The 19,094-nt window shown below is 47.0% G+C and overlaps 1 protein-coding gene across 9 annotated transcripts in view; it reads right to left on the bottom strand.

Moving 5' to 3' along the window:
• Positions 1-19,094, bottom strand: part of wdfy3 (WD repeat and FYVE domain containing 3) — an 80,901-nt gene that overhangs the window by 48,150 nt on the left and 13,657 nt on the right. For all 9 annotated transcript variants that reach the window (XM_054730395.2, XM_054730396.2, XM_054730390.2 and 6 more), the window contains exons 2-9: positions 11,125-11,335; positions 6,049-6,172; positions 5,512-5,621; positions 4,648-4,869; positions 4,367-4,559; positions 3,559-3,745; positions 3,325-3,491; positions 143-622 (exon numbers count right to left, since the gene is read on the bottom strand). In XM_054730395.2, coding sequence (XP_054586370.1) covers positions 143-622; positions 3,325-3,491; positions 3,559-3,745; positions 4,367-4,559; positions 4,648-4,869; positions 5,512-5,621; positions 6,049-6,172; positions 11,125-11,304 — 1,663 coding nt within the window. In that variant the 5' untranslated portion in view covers positions 11,305-11,335. The remainder of the gene's footprint in view (positions 1-142; positions 623-3,324; positions 3,492-3,558; positions 3,746-4,366; positions 4,560-4,647; positions 4,870-5,511; positions 5,622-6,048; positions 6,173-11,124; positions 11,336-19,094) is intronic.

Below are 19,094 nucleotides of genomic sequence, written 5' to 3'. Positions count from 1 at the left end.
ACTCCAGCATCGGCACTTCCCGCTGAGCTGAATATTCCTAGTCTCAGGAGGACCACCAGCTACGACTAGAAAACCAGAGTCACCCTGAAAAGTGTGCAGAAGCACCAGCTACGGTGGTCTACCGGTGAATGGACCCGCTCACCTTGGTCATTATTGTGTGCTTGTTGTTGTGAGCTTGGTTCTTTGAGCAAGGCAGCGTATTTGTGCAGCAGGTTGACCAGCACCTCCAGCAGGCCGACCTCCCGCAGCACGTCGCTGAACACCGCGTCGTGTCGGGCCAGCTTCAGCAGCGTTCGTACCGCCGTGATGCTGCAGCAGAGCGACGTGCTGGACTTGAGCAGCACGCTAACGCTGAAGAGCTCCTTACACGGCACGTAGTTCAGGCTGAACACCACGAACTCCAGCAGCTCAAAGTACTTGGCCTGGGCCTGGGCCAGCTTGGGCACACGCTCTGCAAACTGCGACAGGGTGTGCTGCGACTCCAGGATGAAGTAGTTGGCCGGCTCCGCTGCGTAGATGTTCCCTACGGCGTCCAGGAGCATGCAGGCCAGGCGGCTCGTTTTGGCCCGCAGGAAGGCGTTCTGGAGCACGGAAAAAGCCTGGATGTTACGGACCGTGTGGCCTGGAGGGAAAAGAAGGTGAATGTCGAGAGATTCCAACCGACTCAAGTCTGTTCAATAACTCCAGGTGAGGTGCTAATCCCACCAAAGAAACCCAACCAACTCTAACGGCCAGTTCAATAAAAACCGTTTGCTTTCTATTAAATGTGTGAAGATTCAGCGATAAAGAGGACAGCTGGTGAACACAAACGCGTGATTCTCTGATGTCGGACATTCATGACGCTGCACAAAAACAACCTAAAGTTTAAAAAACAAACAAACAGGAAGTTCAGACCGAGAGAGAAAAACGAGTCAGAAAAACACACAACGGCACAAAAATCAGGAAAGACTCCAATTCTAGTGATTTACCAAAACAAACAAGCAGTTTATGTTTCAGTTGCTGGGAATTACCACGTTTCTCTCAGGCTTCGGTATTTAAAGCAACGCCTGAAGCTGCTAAACAAAAAAACAGGAAGCATCATTGACAAGCGTCCTCGGCGTTGTGATGTTTTTGTTCGCTCATCAACACAGCAAACAAAACCTCCGTGACACCTGAAGCTTCTTCTGCTAGAACAGGGGTGTCAAACTCATTTTAGCTCAGGGGCCACATTGAGGGAAATCTAGTCCCAAGTGGGCCGGACCGGTAAATAAAAAAAAACTTCAGATTGTTTTCTTTGTTTTAATACAATCAATATAAAACAAGGCTAGAGCCTGAGGACAGTGTAGTAAAAGTACAACACCTGAAGTGTACTTGAAAATTTGAAAAAAAAAAAAAAAAAAAATCAACAAATAAAAAAAAAAACATTCCTTAGTGATTTAAAAAGCTAAGAGATCACATGGCTAGATCAGTTTCATGCAGCACTTAAAGTATATTTGACTCATTTTACTTTACATCTTTTAGCTTTCACCAGCACATCAGTATCAGAAGTCACATCCTGAGTGGCGGCCAACTTCAGGATGTGATTCAAGTTCTTGTGTGGGCCTTGAGTGCAGCTTTGTTGCATTTATACTCATTACAGAGGAAACTTTCTCACAAAGATACGTTTATTTTCACTCTACATTGTAATAAAGTTTCTACATTGAAAATAAAGTTTACACAACCATCTCGCGGGCCGGATTTAACCCGCTTGCGGGCCGGATTTAACCCGCTTGCGGGCCGGATCCGGCCCGCGGGCCGCATATTTGACACCCCTGTGCTAAAGCATTCATCCTAAAAACAGATTTAATCCCACAGATTAACACTGGAGGAACAGGATAAGTGCTGAAAACAGCCAGTCACACACAACCTGTGTGTGTCTGGCTGTGTTTAAATAAATTCGACATCATTCTGTTTGTATTTAAACGACCTGTTGGTGGTGGAAACCTGCGACTTGCTCCATAAACCAGGTGCTTCTTCAGCGTACGAGTCACAGAACAGACAAGAAAACGGGTCGACGCGATGATAATAATAATAACAGCAGCAGGAGGCGGTGGGCTGGATTAGGGTTTAATAACAGCTACCTCCGCTTCGCTAACCAGCTAACCGACCCTTCCTTTGTGACTTTTATCATCTCCTTACATCCATCGAGTCTCTGAGGAGAAGAAACAAGCAAACCAGAAGAAATCTAACTCAATGCTAGGCTGAAGTTTCCTCCCAGGTTAAAGTAGAATTGAACGTAAACCAGGTCAGACTGGTTCATGAGACAGAATGCAGTTCAGCGGGAACGTCTACAGGCCGACAGCTAAACTGGATTATAATCCATCTCTGACTAATCCCACCCGCAGCAGCACAGCAGAGCCCAACGACACCCAAACACTGAAACCCTAACCCAAACCCGACGGACTCATCGCACTCAAATTATTAATCACCCCCCAAATATTTTCTCATCGGATCCGCACGAATCACGTGGGCGACCCGCTCTGCATTCAAAACGGCGAATTTCACCAACAGTTGAGGGATTTTCATGTCTGCAAAAGGTCATGTGACGTCTTCAGGGATGAGCCACAACACCCGTTTGCGTTCTGGAAGGTAGGGGCACCGTGACAGGCAGCCATGGTATCACCTAGCAGGTTGAGCTTCAGGGGTCGGAGATTAAGGCCCGACTAGGAGATAACCGCGTGGTGCGCAAGCAGACGTAGATGTTAGAGCTGATGTCAGCCGCAAATCTGCAGCTTCACTCGCTTCTGGAAACAGAGCAATCAGGTGGAGGACCAGAACGCAGCCTTCGATGATACGCCTCTGCTCGTTCAGGTCTAAATATCTGCTGTAAAAGAGGCCGTCATCAAAGAACGGAACAGCCCCAGCGGGCTCTCCAAACACCATCCCTGACAAAGCTGCACAGAGCGAACCAACGTAGGGATGGGTACCTTTGACATTTGAATCGATACCGGTACTTAACGGAACCAATTTTCGATACTTTTGAGTGTTTATTATTTTAATTCTCTTTTATAATTAAATATATATTTTTCTCAATATATAACAATATTTGATAAATATCACGATGAATAACATTCAACTGTTTGTATTTTAACATCGTCCTTGTAGTTTTATAAGCTGATAATTAAACTGAAGCAAACATCTTTACTGTGAACTAAATTTACTGTGTACCTTCATTCCTTTTGCCGTCCTTATTCATTTGATTTTTCCTACTGGGAAGTTAGAATTTCCGAGGAGAAAGCGAACGCACCTTAAAAAGTACCGAATTCGGTACCCATCCCTAGTGAGCAGAGAGAAGAGCACTGGTACCTTTCCCAGACGGCTGAGGGAGAACAAACCCAGGCAGGAGGAACGGGGCTCCAGTTGTCAGGCCAGCAGGTTTCAGCTCCGTCACCCCGTACGTGCACAAGCACGTGACCAAGTTCACCAGGTCCTTCAGCGCATCTTTTGAGTCGTCCTCCTTAGCCTGCTCCAGTCTGGAAACAGGAAGAAGTTTTACGGAAGTTCATCCACGACAACCCACATGTAGAGCTTCAGATGTACCTGAGCATGAGGTCACAGAGGAATGCGTAGCCCTGGCACATGCGAAAGTCATCCAGCAGGGTCTGGGACACGTCGCTGGAGTCTTTCAAGAAGCAGGAGAGGCCAGCGAACATCTCAACGATCTCCAGAGAGGAGAGGTCTTCCGACTGCTGCATGTTCTGAACACACGTGGCCAAACATTCCTTCTCTGGATATTGAGGAGGGAGTGGGAGAGGGGTTGGGAGGTTAGTCACGTGCTACAGCATGCATGAAGCCACTTAGAACATTAAGGACTGATAAACGAGAGAACGCTGTGCAACAGGTGAAAGGATCCTTTAGGAAAACACCCTGCAGCACTAGAGCTAAGCGGGGTATTTCTGAGGAGTCGCTGCGCTTCTGCAGGCGAGCTACCGCCGGGCTTTGTTCCTGTAAGATACTAGGGCTGCTCGACTAATCCAATTTTACTCACAGCTTTGATCTGGAGTTTGAACGATTATAAAAACAAAACAAGCCGATAATTTGCTCCTCCCTCGTTGTTTACTCCGATTTGCAAATTGAGCACACCTCACAATAGCTTTGTCGCCATTTCAGACCCCCTTACCAAGTGAACAACCAAGAAACATTTCTGGCAACCCTTCGCTACTTTCTGGGAAACTGTCGCTGATATTTCCAGTTCCAATTCAACGTGAATTTAAAAAATCGAAGTCTCTATTTCAGTGAAAATAATCGCCATAATCGAGCCGCCCTAATGGTTCTCATGCTTGAAGCCAAGCCCTCTCCAAAGGTCAGGGCGTTCCAGGAGCTGGGATGTGTCCCCGTAAACTTTTACCGTGGATATATTTGACCACGTTGACGCTGAGGCCGTGGCGGGAGATGGTGGTGAGCACCTCCCCAGCACTCCTCCTCCACGGCAGGTTGTGGGGGGGGCACCAGGAGGTTATGGCACTGAATAGAAGTTGCAGGTCATCTTTTTGGGCAAGTTCCTCCGCTGGAGACACGAAGGTGCACAGCTTCACCAGGATCTGCAAAACACAACCAAAAAAACAGGGAAATTAAAGAAGAACGGAAATGAAAGACGTGCCAGGAGACGGGAACCGGTCCTCTTTTCACCTGGACGAAGACATTCTGGAGCAGCGCCCGGCGGTCAGCCAGGGGCAGCTCTGGCTGAGACTGGCCCTGGCCCGGAGTCTTCTCCTGGTTGGGTGGGGGTTGCGGAGGGGGTGGAGTGGGGCCCACGGGGGCTTCGGCCATGTTGGGAAGGTCAAAGAACAAGTAGAGGCATTTCACCAGGGTGGAGGGAACGGACATGGTCGTCATGCAGTCCACAGTTTTCTGTCGAGGTGCAAAGAAACCCCAAAAGGTCATTTTGAGTCAGATACTTTCATCTTTGTACAGAAAAATAGACAAATAAACAACACATCTGGTTCTGTAGTAAACAACTGTAGTATTGACGGAAAGTTTAATGCAGAAAGACGTGCAACAAAAGCAAACTCCTGCAAAGGTCCAGACATCCTACCTATCACACACCTCAGTAGAGATGCTAATGAGCCACGTGGCATGGAAGCTAAACTGTTGATCTGAGTTGATCCAGCATGTTTTAGCTGTTTCCCTGCTCCAACACAGATTATTCACCACTTCAGGGTAATCCTGATGATTACCAGCTGGATAGAAGTCCTCGGGGGAGGGGGTCGTCCACCCCAGCCCTTGGACCACCTGAAGTGTGTACTTATTGTGTTGTTACTGAACCAGAGCGTGTGTGTGTGTGTGTGTGTGTTCAATCAGTCTTCTCAGCCAGCACAAGTGTCACACACACACACACACACACACACACACACACACACACACACACACACACACACACACACACACACACACACACACACACACACGTGGGATAGCTAAATCTTGTAGCGTAAACTGGACCCATGACAGCTCTGAGCTACCTGTGGGGTGAGCTGGGCTGTTTCTACCCACCTGTCCAGATGAGGCCAGCAGGTTGATGGTGGTCAGCAGCATCCAACCACGGCTTGCTTCCTCACTCTGGTTCACCTCCAGGAACTGGACTATGGCTCTGCTGGCTGCCTCTGCAGGAGGGCACACAAACAGTCACATGGGTGGAGGTGACGGCTCACCTGTGTGGGCCGACCGTCGACGGGACATTAATGCCATGAGGAGCAGCTTTGGGTTCCTCAGACTGTAGCTGCTTGGACCAAAATAACATCATTAGTCCTGATGACAGAGCTGCTGGATGGCTCACTGAAGACCAGCTGGAGAAGCGTGTTGTCAGTGTGACGCTACAAGATCAGAGGCTGTTCCAAAACAGCACACACACACACACACACACACACACACACACACACACACACACACACACACACACACACACACACACACACACACACACACACACACACACACACACACACTGCTCCTTCACAAACGCTCACAGCAAACCTGTCCTCGCTGAAACGTTTTTTTAAGAGTGATGAAAGCAGAAGTGTGATGACTCACCTGTGGACTTGTTGGAAGCCCGTCTCCTGATCTCGGTCACCATGAGCCGGGACACCTGGGTGGTGAACTGCAGCAGGTCCGAAAACTTCTCCATCATGCTGCTGGGGGGGGCATTCCCAAACACCTAAAGCACACGGATCAGCTCCCATTTATTAAAAAAAACTATAAACCAAACAAAGCCCTATTTATCCAATCAATCCCAGAGTCAGGATCCAGGATCCCAGAGTCAGGATCCAAGATCCCAGAGTCCAGAGTCAGGATCCAGGATCCAGGATCCAGAGTCAGGATCCAGGATCCCAAAGTCCAGAGTCAGAATCCAGGATCCCAGAGTCAGGATCCAGAATCCCAGAGTCAGGATCCAGGATCCAGGATCCCAGAGTCCAGAGTCAGGATCCAGGATCCCAGAGTCAGGATCCAGAATCCCAGAGTCCAGAGTCAGGATCCCAGAGTCCAGAGTCAGGATCCAGGATCCAGGGTCCCAGAGTCCAGAGGCAGGATCCCAGAGTCCAGAGTCAGAATCCAGGATCCCAGAGTCAGGATCCAGAATCCCAGAGTCCAGAGTCAGGATCCCAGAGTCCAGAGTCAGGATCCAGGGTCCCAGAGTCCAGAGTCAGGATCCAGGATCCCAGAGTCAGGATCCAGAATGCCAAAGTCCAGAGTCAGGATCCAGGATCCCAGAGTCAGGATCCAGGATCCCAGAGTCCAGATCCAGGATCCCAGAGTCAGAATCCAGGATCCCAGGGTCCAGAGTCAGGATCCAGGATCCCAGAGTCCAGAGTCAGAATCCAGGATCCCAGAGTCCAGAGTTAGGATCCAGGATCCCAGAGTCCAGATCAAGGATCCCAGAGTCCAGAGTCAGAATCCAGGATCCCAGGGTCCAGAGTCCAGAGTCAGGATCCCAGAGTCCAGAGTCAGAATCCAGGATCCCAGGGTCCAGAGTCAGGATCCAGGATCCCAGGGTCCAGAGTCAGGATCCAGGATCCCAGAGTCCAGAGTTAGGATCCAGGATCCCAGAGTCCAGAGTCAGAATCCAGGATCCCAGGGTCCAGAGTCCAGAGTCAGGATCCCAGAGTCCAGAGTCAGAATCCAGGATCCCAGGGTCCAGAGTCAGGATCCAGGATCCAGGATCCCAGAGTCCAGAGTCAGAATCCAGGATCCCAGGGTCCAGAGTCAGGATCCAGGATCCCAGGGTCCAGAGTCAGGATCCAGGATCCCAGAGTCCAGAGTTAGGATCCAGGATCCCAGAGTCCAGAGTCAGGATCCCAGAGTCCAGAGTCAGAATCCAGGATCCCAGGGTCCAGAGTCAGGATCCAGGATCCCAGAGTCCAGAGTCAGGATCCCAGAGTCCAGAGTCAGAATCCAGGATCCCAGAGTCCAGAGTCAGGATCCAGGATCCAGGATCCCAGAGTCCAGAGTCAGAATCCAGGATCAGGGGCGCTAAATTTTCTCGTCGGGCGGTAAATACTTGACGACTTACCGCCCGGGTGGCGCCCAAGCTTTATTTGTCATTTACACACCGGCTTTCACCTACATCATGGCCCCGCCCTGTAGGAAGCTGCCGTTTTCGTTTCGCGCGCGTGAACCTGCGCGCCTCTAGCCACGTACTGCACTTGTACGATTCGTGCACGTCCTGCACGATTCTAGTTATTGTCACGTGAACTATAAGTTCACTATTAAAGACGAAGTGGAACCACGCTAGAAACACACAAGCACGCAGGAAGATCGCGCCACCACAGGGATTGGATTTCTTGATGAATTCTCCGGCAAAACGCTTTAAAACTGGTGAGGAGAAGCGAGACAGTTCGAAACGGTATGAAGCAGAGAAGCGTGTGCGTAGGTGGAATGATTCTTGGCGGTTTAAAGAAGACGGTAGGCGTGGAGAATGGCCGTATTTGAGTTGAGTAGCGGCTCGTCTGGAAAACAGACGAGAGCAGACGGAAGCAGCAGGGGGAGTGGCTGAAAGCCGGCGTTTAACGCCGGGGACACACCGGCCGCGGAAGCGCCCGAAGCGAATCGCTCACGAAGTCCGGCCGCTGCTCGCTGCTCCTCAGTTCAGACGCGCCCCATTCGAGGCGCGCCTCGGCTCAGCTGTAGTTTTTCTTTTAATTACTTGGTGTCCTCCATTTCCTCAGCTCTTTTCCTCTGTGTGTGTGTGTGTGTGTGTGTGTGTGTGTGTGTGTGTGTGTGTGTGTGTGTGTGTGTGTGTGTGTGTGTGTGTGTGTGTGTGTGTGTGTGTGTGAGAGAGAGAGAGTGAGAGAGAGAGAGTGAGAGTGAGAGTGAGAGTGGTGTGAACCAGTTGTTTCTGCCAGTTGAATCTCTTGGACTTACCTACATGTGTAGCTCGGGGGTGACGATGGATGAAGATATGCGTTAGCATTCACACTTGTTCAATTTTCAATTTTAATTCTGGTGCCTGTTAGCAGCAGAAACACATCCTCACGCGCTTGTGGAAATCATATTTTCTATATGAAAACATGACTGTAATAATAAGTAAAGGTTATCAGCTGTTCAGTGTGCTCATAGGAAACGTGACAAAAGAACACAAAACACATTTCTCCTTATGGCCTATATTGTTGTTATCATCAACGTAACATGATTTACAGAATACACGTGACCAACTAACATTTCATGTTCTACCACCGGATGTTTGGATCAAAATGTGAACCAATCAGATCTTAGATCAGGTGAGAGCCAGGCGTTTCCCATCATCCTCTAGGTTTTGCAGCCAGTAGAGAGCAACTGCAGCGCCTTGCTCCAAAATCTGCAGCCGCCTTGATCTCACGAGGTTATCGATGCCTACGTATGCATGACGTCAGAGCAAGTCGGGTCAATTCGGACACAAATCTAACCGGCATGCGCTGCTCGCCAATCACCGCTGGTCTAACCTGCGCAGAACTGGCTTATCTCAAACACAGTCAATGGCTCGAATACAGCAAAGCGGCGTTGGTGATGTACTGCGTTGTATGCCGGAAGTATGCGACGACAAAATCGTGTTTTGTTGAGGGAACAAACAAATTCAAACTTGAATACGTTATTATATTTGTGAATGTGTACAAAATAAAGGTTTATTACATTTAAAACGGTTCAGTTGTTATTTTGACTCGTTTTGGCGGCTGACCAGCGGGGCCGGTAGATTCTTGGCGGGGCCGGTAAATACTCAGAGTTACCGGCCCGGCTGGCCGGTTGGTTTTGAAGTTAATGTCCACCCCTGAGGATCCAGGATCCAGGATCCCAGAGTCCAGAGTCAGAATCCAGGATCCAGGATCCCAGAGTCCAGAGTCCAGAGTCAGGATCCCAGAGTCCAGAGTCAGAATCCAGGATCCAGGATCCCAGAGTCCAGAGTCAGGATCCCAGAGTCCAGAGTCAGAATCCAGGATCCAGGATCCCAGAGTCCAGAGTCAGAATCCAGGATCCAGGATCCCAGAGTCCAGAGTCAGGATCAAGGATCTAGGATCCCAGAGTCCAGATCCAGGATGCCAGAGTCCAGAGTCAGGATCCAGTGGCTGGGTCTCCAGCTGCACAGGCAAAGGTGGAACACGTCAGAACTTTGGGATAACTTACGAGTGAATCACAGCTCTGAAGAAGAAAATATCATTTCTATAGCGCCTCTCAAGATAAAAATCACGAGGCGCTTCACAAAAACAAAAAATGTAAAAATATTAAAAAGAATTTAGAAAATGATTAAAAACATATTTTAAATGAGCAAAAATACACAATTGTGATTAAAAAATATAAAGAAAGAGAGAGAATGAAAAGGAAAGAGGGAAATCAGTGGATCCTGAGGAAGGTGGACTAGGTGGGGAGAGCAGAACAAGGAGAGGGTGACGCAGGTCACACCAAAGCTTGAACAGGTGAGTTTCAGCTGCTTGTTAAAGGAGACCACTGGGTAATTAGCTGAGGAGTTAACATCTACTTGGTGAGATCCTCCAGTGTGATGGGAACACACCCAGCTGCAGATTATTTTATAACTTCTTTTCTGTTCCGGTTCATCTAACTGTAGGATTCAGCAGGATGCCTTCTGACTACAAATTAATCAAATTCAAACCTGCCATCTTGTGCTAGGAACACGGGGTTGGTGGTATGTATGTAGGGTAAGTTGTAAAATAATGTCAAACAAATCTGAGATTTGTTATTACTTGAAGTTTACACCACTGATGACATCTGAATGGTTTTCCTTGTAATTGTTTTATTATAACACCTTTAATTCATTATTATAACACGATTCATAAAAATAAATCTTAGATAAAAATCATCAAACACACAATTCAGGAAAAATTTGTGTTTCTATATCTGGTTTCATGCAACTGATATTGTTAAAATATGCATTATGGTTGGTCTGTAATTTCACCCAGACAACGAGGAAACTGGAAGATGTCTAATTTCCCCGTTTTACTGGAGGTAATCAGTCAAATCACTGTGATTCTGGATCCGACAGTGTCCACCCTGGGATAGGGAGATCGGGGGTCAATTCACCGTTGGGTCGTACCAAAGACTTTAAAAATGGGACCCAACGCCTCCGTGCTCGACACTCAGCTTTAAGGGTGTGGATTGGAGGGTTAAACCACCACATAGCTCCCGAGCGCAGCCACTGCTGCAGCTCACCGCTCCCGTCCGTGGGGACGGGGTCAGATGCGGAGATGAATTTCACCAGCATGTGATGATGACTTTGGGACGTTACGTTTAAACGTGACTTTGTTAACGCTGTGGGCCATTTCCTACAGCTGTGGTGCAAAATAAAAGCCTGACTCAGGTCATAAGATCTAGGAAATATAAGGTTGGATAGACACTGTACAGGTGGAACAGGGAAAATCGGAATCAGGTGCTAATGTTCATTTTCTATCACTAATCCATCCTAAAAGGTGAAACTAAATTCTAGACTCTGTAGGTGGCTTTCCAGGAGCACTCGGTCCGTTGCAGCTCGGTCTGACCACTGTTTGGTAGGTGCCCTCTACTATCTCTTTACTTTACTCTGCTGGAGACCAGAACGCACAGCGACTCCTCCTTCTACACAGGAGACAAAGAGCTGAGACCATCAGCGTTCACCTGCCTTTGCACTGAGCCCTGAAGGTTCCTTACCCTGTTGAATACAGGAAGCATCATGTAGAGCTTCTCCTCCTGCTCCTTCTGGGTCATATGGCGAGGAGGGTGGCACAGTTCTGAGAAGAGGCGTCGCAGGTGCATCAGGCCGAGCGCGTTGTCCTGGGGGCTGCACTCCTCCTGCCGCGGCCGGCCCATGATCCTTTTCACCATGTTCATCTTGAGCGGTTTGGTCAGGGCAAAGGCGAGCCTGCACGGACGAGAAAAACCAGAGACAAGCGTCAAACGTGGATGCATCCACGCTGGACTTCTCACCTCGGAATATAAAACCAGCTGTGATCATTCATCATCCATGCCTGCCGAGAAGCTTGATGACTGATTTCAAATCAGAAAATTCACTCATTTTATGGACCGTTCGCCTCTTTAAAAACATTTAAAGAGCAAGTCACTTTTTTTTACTGAAACTATATAAGTTTGAAGTTGTCACACGGAGGAGGGGTGACGTCAGCCGGGAGGTCAGGTGTTGTGAGAAATCGTGTTCCTCTGAAATATTCTGTCCCCCCGTGTCGAGAGGTCGCACTTCAGGTTATCTTCACAACATTTGTGATCGACTTTTATGGGACAATGATGTAATGTAATAAAGTCATGCTTGTGCTGTTTTTATATCTGTGTCTAGGGGTGCAACGATACTACTACCGATACGTGGAGCTGAATACTCGCCGATACCGATAGGGATGGGTACCGAATTCGGTACTTTTTAAGGTACCGACCAAGCACCGATTCACGTTATTTGAAACGGTGCCTCGTTTCGGTACCCGTCCTTCACAACGAGAACTTGCCTAGACAGCTGCGCATGCGCAAGAGCGTTAAGTCGTCGGTCGCTGCAAGCGAGTTGTAAACAGAGCAGCATGGTAGAAAGAACGCACGCTAAAGCTTGGGTCCACTTCATTAAATGTGATGGGTAACTGGGTGATGATGAAACCAGCGACAACGATCTAAGTGAGACATCCTCATCTTAATCTGCTCCGGTAGGTAAATAAAATGTTTAAGATAACGTTAGCTTGATTTTTTAGCTTCCATTTCACTAATGGTGTGTTCGCTTTCTCCTCGGAACTCCGAAATTCCGACTAGAAGAACATGAACGCGCTCTAAAGTTTGGATTCACTTTACTAAATGCGACGGGTGATTGGGTGAAGATGAAACCAGCGGCAACGATCTAAGTGTGAGGCATCATCGTTTTAATCTGCTCCAGCAGTTAAATAAACTGTTTAAGATAACGTTAGCTTGATATGTTAGCTTCCATTGCCACCATTATCAGCTAATGGTGCGTTCGCGTTCTCCTCGGAAATTCTAACTTCCCAGTAGGAAAAATCAATTGAAAAAGGACGGCAAAAGGAATGAAGATATGCAGTAAATTTAGTTCACAGTAAAGATGTTTGCTTCAGTTTAATTATCAGCTTATAAAACTACAAGGACGATGTTAAAATACAAACAGTTGAATGTTATTTATCGTGATATTTATCAAAGATGGTTATATATTGAGAAAAATATATATTTAATTATAAAAGATAATTAAAAATAATAAACACTCAAAAGTATCGAAACTTGGTACCGTTAAGTACCGAATCGATTCAAATGTCAAAGGTACCCATCCTTACCGATTACCGATACCGATACTTCTACTACACAAAAAAAATGCAACGATTTGGAAAACAGATTTTATTTTCTTCTCTGCTTTCAACAGGAAAAGACTGAGGTAGATAAAAAGTAACATATATGAATAGAAATCATCACAAAACCAAAATCTTAGGTGAACAGAAATGACAAGTTACAGTGAAGCCATTTTCAAGCAACTGCATTGGTATCGGTTCCTGGTATCAGTTAACTTTTACCGATACCGATACCAGTATCGGTATTGGTGCATCCCTATCTGTGTCATGTATCATATGATATGTGACATCTATATGTCCTCCTTAAAACGATAAAAAAGGTTCAGTAGAAACATTCCTGTCCACTCTTTACAAGCTTATTTATCATTTACAAAATCATGAAAAAACATGTAATCTCACTCAGTTGAACCATCGTTTTATTAGAGGTTGTTTAGTCCTCATATTGGACAACACGTTCTGTGAATTAGGAAATATTTGCTCCTGACTGACGAAGGGAAACAGAATATTTTAGGGGAACATAAGATGCCACAACACCCGTTTCAAATGGATCATGGTGTGTTTGATGTAAAGAGGCTGACACTACCAGCTAATGTTTATGGCTGCTCGTTAGCCACGGCTGGTGAAGGAGGGTTGGCGAGTCGGGGACACGCTGTGGAGATCAAGTAAACAATGCTGACTTTGCCACTTGATAATCGTGGCTCACGGCTGGCGTGGTAGAGATGGGCGTCACGAGCTACTAGTGAGCTGTAGCTAGAGCCGGGGGACACGCCGTGCATGCTGCGCGTAAACCCCCAACGTTTACTAGCTAAAGGAGACCCAAGTCAAAATTTATCATTTGAGAAGAAGTCCTCAGAGAAGCACGTCTTCTCTGTAACGCGTGGAGAACTACATCGCTGTCAGTAAAGTGTTGTGGAGATAAAGTAAACAACGCTGATTTAGCCGCTGGCTAGCGGATGAGCGCTGGAGCGTGTTGGGAGAGACGGCAGGCTGCGGGAAGAGAGGAGACTTGAGTAGAAGGACTTTGGCATGCACATGTTGGGACCGGATCAGGCGATCTGGTACTGAGAAAAGACGAATGAGCAACTTGAGGCGAGTTTGGGAGTCAGAGACACTAATCGGAGGCTGGCGTCCAGCTAATAGTGGGCGGGGACGTGATGACAACCAGAGAAATTTGATGTCTTTCAAATTAATTGTTTAGTATTCAAACTAACAAGCACAGCAATAATGTAGCAAGTCTCTTCTAGAATAGAAAATAAAGAATAGAATGGATTTTATTGATCCCATAAGCTAGTATCTTTGACTTTGACCACTAAAAACCACAAATAAAAAAATAAAAAAACTTGGGTTCCAGCACTAAGCAGCATACTGCAAGAGACACTGACATGCAATGTAAATCCAGTGTTGTACGAGTATTTCACACATACTGAGTATTGCATTGGTGTCATTGACTACGTTTACATGCAGCCAATATTCGAGTTATGATCGGTTAAGGTCGGTATTCGGGTTTCTGAGTTGATCAGAATAACCCGTTTACAAGCACAAATAGAAAGAGTTACCTCTAACTTGCATAACCCGATGTAAATGCGGATGTTGGGGTAGCGTCAGGACGTATGGATTACATCCTGACGCAATATGCGTCATTTCCGGTTCTTCTCGTTCCGGTATCCGTGAAAACAACATTTTTCCCAGTTCGGAAGAGATAGCGACCGCGTTTGTTTGCGCTTTAGTTTCCTCGTCACTCCGAAAGTGTGGTGCTGTGCCGCGACTCGCCATTTTGCTCCCAACTTGTTGTTTACTTCCGGAGTTCTGGCACATACAAGACGTCTCGCTACTCAAAGGACCAAGATTCCTTGCGAACAGAGCATGCGCAGAACACACGCTTTGATGGGGATATCCCGATATGCGTTTACACGACCAAACATTCGGGTTAGAAAAGGGTTACCCCAGGTGTAGTAAACGGGTTATTTAAAAACCCGGTTATGAGCACATCCGGGTTTCTGGCGGTGTTTACACGGACCTGCGGAACCGGGTTATTGTGAATATTCGGGTTTTAAAAGGGTTACTGGCTGCATGTAAACGCACTGACTGTGAAAGGCCAGTCTGCCTCTGAAGGAGCTGTCCATGGTCTCCACAGTGGAATGCAGTGGGTGGGAGGGGTTTTCTAAGATGGTGCTCATCTGCACCAGCATCCTCCTTTCACACGTCTCAACTGTATCCAGTAGGCAGCTCAGAACCAAACAGCTTGTTCAGTCTCTTCGTGGCTCGGTCAGAATCAGCTCCTCTAAATCCAAGACCATGGTCTTGAGTCAGAAAAGGGTAGAAAGCCTTCTCCAGGTCAGGGATGAGGTCCTGCCTCAAGTGGAGGTGTGTAAGTATCTCGGGGTCTTGTTCACGAGTGAGGGAAAGATGGAGTACGAGATCAATGGGCGTATTGATGCTGCGTCTGCGGGCGTTGTACGGTCTGTCACGGTGAAAAGAGAGCTGAGTCGGAAGGCGGAGCTCTGGATTTACCGGTCGAACTACGTTCCTACCCTCACCGACGGCCGGAGGAGCTGGCCCAAGTGGCTGGGGAGAGGGAAGTCTGGGCCTTCCTGCTTAGGCTGCTGCCCGAGACCCGACTCCAGGCAAGCGAAAGAGAATGGATGGATGGATAACTGACATTACTTTAGATACTTTTCATATTTATTGGCATATTGCCGATAGATAGTTTTACTGCTCATTTTAAAGGTGAGAACAAGAGGTGCTTAATGAAAATGACACACGATGAATAACTCAAAATAAACCGAAAAAACAGTTAGAAGAAAGATCAGCTGGTCCTGAACGGGAACACTGAGTCAGAGTCATTAGGTGCTGCTAATGTCAACAGGTAGGAATTCTGCAGCTCTCTTCCCATGGGAATGGATGATATTCTGTCCATTTAGCCGTTTTTTCCACTTGCAGCATCTCTCCAGACTATCTGAGCTGGTTGCTAGGAGATTGTACCGCTCTCATTGAGCCCACATACAGCACACATCAACATCACCCAGTGATAAAAACAAACAGGAGCTGCAGACTGTCCCTCTCTGAAATCATCTTGCTCATGGGCTCAATGGCAGCCAAGGTTCAGAAATACCTTTACATGAATGATAATAGTATGAGTCACTGGAGATAACATGTATTTCACTGGTTTCCTCCCTGAATCCTCCATGCTTGTATGCTGTTCCATCAGCTGATCTCTTTGGTAAAAGTGTTTTATTCCTTCTAATGGGCCATTCCCATCTGTACCGGGTCGGCCCGGGCCGGGTAGCGTAGGTTGTTTACATATCTGGGTGGCCTGGTATTTTTCCGGGCCAACCAAGGCTCATTCTCAGCCCTCTTCTCGAGGGGGTCTGCTTCAGGCCGACCAGGGCCAACACACCCACTGCTGACAGCAAATCCACACCTTCCATTAGAGCAAGCCTCTGATTGGTGGGTAGAATCAGCCCACTTGGGCTTAAGGCAAGGATGTGTGGAATCAACCGGGCCAGGCTGGGGCCGACTGGGGCTACCCGGCTCGGGCCGACCCGGTACAGATGGGAATGGCCCATAACACACACGCACGCACGGACTAGTAGCTGCTGCAGGTAAGCTAACCAACCAGGCAGAAATCCCAGATGCCCTTTTCCTACACGACAAAAGGGTGGAAACATTTAATCACACAAAGATAAAACAACCCATTTGAAGTACTTTGACTTCTGTTTTAAGACCTTTACTCAGAACAATGTTGATGATGGCTGCGTGGGGAAAGATTAAAGTGGGGGGGATGTGTGTTCGCGGAGTATTAAACACCTGCTTTTATAACTGCTTTTCCTCATTTTTTCATCCCTTCGAGAACAAGAATAAAGGAAAAGTATCACAATGAGGAAAGCAGACTACAGCTCACAATCCTGTTTTGATATCCACAAACTGGTGCTGGCTGCCCTCCACATGACCTCAGGGTCAAACTAATGTTTGATCAAAATTTAGCATATTTTATTTCTAATGCTGGACTCTGGCTAGAACCTGAGAAATGACACATTCAGGGAGAGGATGCTACGTTATGTTAGGACTTGTTTGTCCAGAAAAGCCCTAATAAAGTTCAATAAACCAAAATAAAAGCAGAAAGTCAAAGGAAAACGCTGCCTCTGCTGCCATGTGGCAGGGGGTCCACACACACACACACACACACACACACACACACACACACACACACATAAACACACACACACAACTCAGGATTTGACATCTGTAAAGCGAGTCTGTTACTATCCTGCAGCTCTGCCTGTGAGAGATGAGGAGCTGAGATGGGTCCAACGGCCCGTTCTGATAACAGGGACGGGGTCTTCTAGTCCCAAGATGCAGCAATGATGTCACAATGTAAACATGACATTAAACTGTGCTAAACGCATTTTTGAGACATTTTATTTTTATAGAATATGTGATGAAGTCTTCATTTGAAACAAGCACAGAAACCAGAGAAGGGACGTCTACCAAAGCTAAAGGTACACTAAAACGAGTCTGTCCAGGGTGAGTGGCTGGTCTCTCAGCCTCCGCCGCTCCTTGACGACAGAATACCGCATTTGCTACTTGAGCCTCTCCAGACCAGTGACGTCACAAAGTTGCGTATCTCACGAGACCAGTAACATTTTACCTCAGAACAGACGAACTAGAGGTGGTCGGCGTTTATTGTACCGTGGTCATCATGGTGGAGCCCCAAAAGAAGCAAAGAGAGCCTTTATCTGATGGAGCTAAAGAGAGAAAGAATGTCCGGCCAAAAACAGGCGTCATACAGGAGGGGTAAGGAGTTTTCTGAAGGACAAGAGCACAGAAACAAATAAGGATTCAGATTTGGATGCAGACCTCACAATCATTCCCTCACGAGTAAACCGTTGATATGTGGTCAGCTGGTTTGAAAATACAGTGGGGGGCGTTCGTTTTTACGATGCAGATTTAAAACTGACACTAGGGGGTGCTGGTGTGCGTAGTACGGTACTTTCAACGTTAAACTATAAAATGATCAATAAGCAACATAAAACTGTCAAAGACGACGTAAAGACGATGTATTCCCAACGTGTGACTAACTCCTCGGCTGTTACAATTTTTACTGTAGCAGCAAGTTTGACCAAAGGTTGAGCAGCGAGGTGGTCTGCAATCCACACTAAAGTATTTAATAATGTTGGGGAAAGAGGCTGGAGCAGAATCACTACCAACGTTCAACAACATCAGTGTCTTTGTTGGATCTGATGAGACGTTTTAAGAAGGAAAGCCCGTTTGTCTTCCTGACATCATCGGTTCACACATGCATCAGGTAACCTGGAGTTTCCTACCGGCGGGTATGCATTGATCAGAGTCGTGAGACGGTCATCTATAAACTATATTTTAGAGGTAACAGTCATCAGAGCAGCCTCACCTAAAACCAGGAGCTCTGCGTTTCTAACATCCTTCCTCTTTCTACGAGGACACGGAGCACCCAGCTTACCCATTAACTATGATTTACTTGTCATTCAGTAACTAACATTAAACTCCTCAGCTCTTGTAAACAACCCAAATAACCTCACCACTCACGTTAACACCCAGACCTTTGGGGTTACAGCAATTACTCACATAGAAAGGTCACAGAGGCTCTGGGAAAAACCAGCAGTTGGCTAAAAGAGAGATGAAGAAGTGGTCTGAGTTACATCAGCAGAAAGGCCAGACTTCATCTGCCAGCCCAAACTGAAACTTGGCCCAAGCCGCAGACAAGTCCAGTTCAAAAGCTGCAGAAGTGGCTGACATGTGACCGGTGAAAAGACCCCAGAATTACTGTCCAAAGCTGCTAATTCCATATGATAAAAGTGTGTTAGTAACAGAAAAGTGGATGTGGACGTCTTCTGGGGTGAATCAGGTGGAGCAACGGGAACAAGTCCAGAGAACACTGAGCTGACGTCTGAAACATCATTTGTTTGCATCATCAAATCCTGAGTTTCAGGCATAAAAGTCACCAAAGGCATCACTCAGAAGTAGGGCTGCACAATATATCACGAATATATATCAGCATGCACAATATTCATATCGCAAAGAGCAGAGAAATATTGCAATGAATGGTCAGCTCAAATGTTTGCTAAACATGATGCATTCTGTCAATCAAACGAAAGCATGATGTTTATCTAACAAATCAAATAGAGCTCTTCACCCATTTGATCAATCGAGTGGGTTCTCATAGGCTAGATGTCCGCCCCGAGCCGGACGGCACTTCATTTTGATGGTTAGCAAACACCTGAGTTAGCTTTGTTCTGCTCCTTTTGCGGAATCTGCTTTTCCCAGGATCCACTGATTGTCTTTTCTTGTTCATTTTTCTTTTTT

This window comes from Nothobranchius furzeri, chromosome 10 (genome assembly GCF_043380555.1).
Source record: "Nothobranchius furzeri strain GRZ-AD chromosome 10, NfurGRZ-RIMD1, whole genome shotgun sequence".
Classification (NCBI taxonomy): Eukaryota; Metazoa; Chordata; class Actinopteri; order Cyprinodontiformes; family Nothobranchiidae; genus Nothobranchius; species Nothobranchius furzeri.
This window is presented reverse-complemented; position numbering and strand designations above follow the sequence as displayed.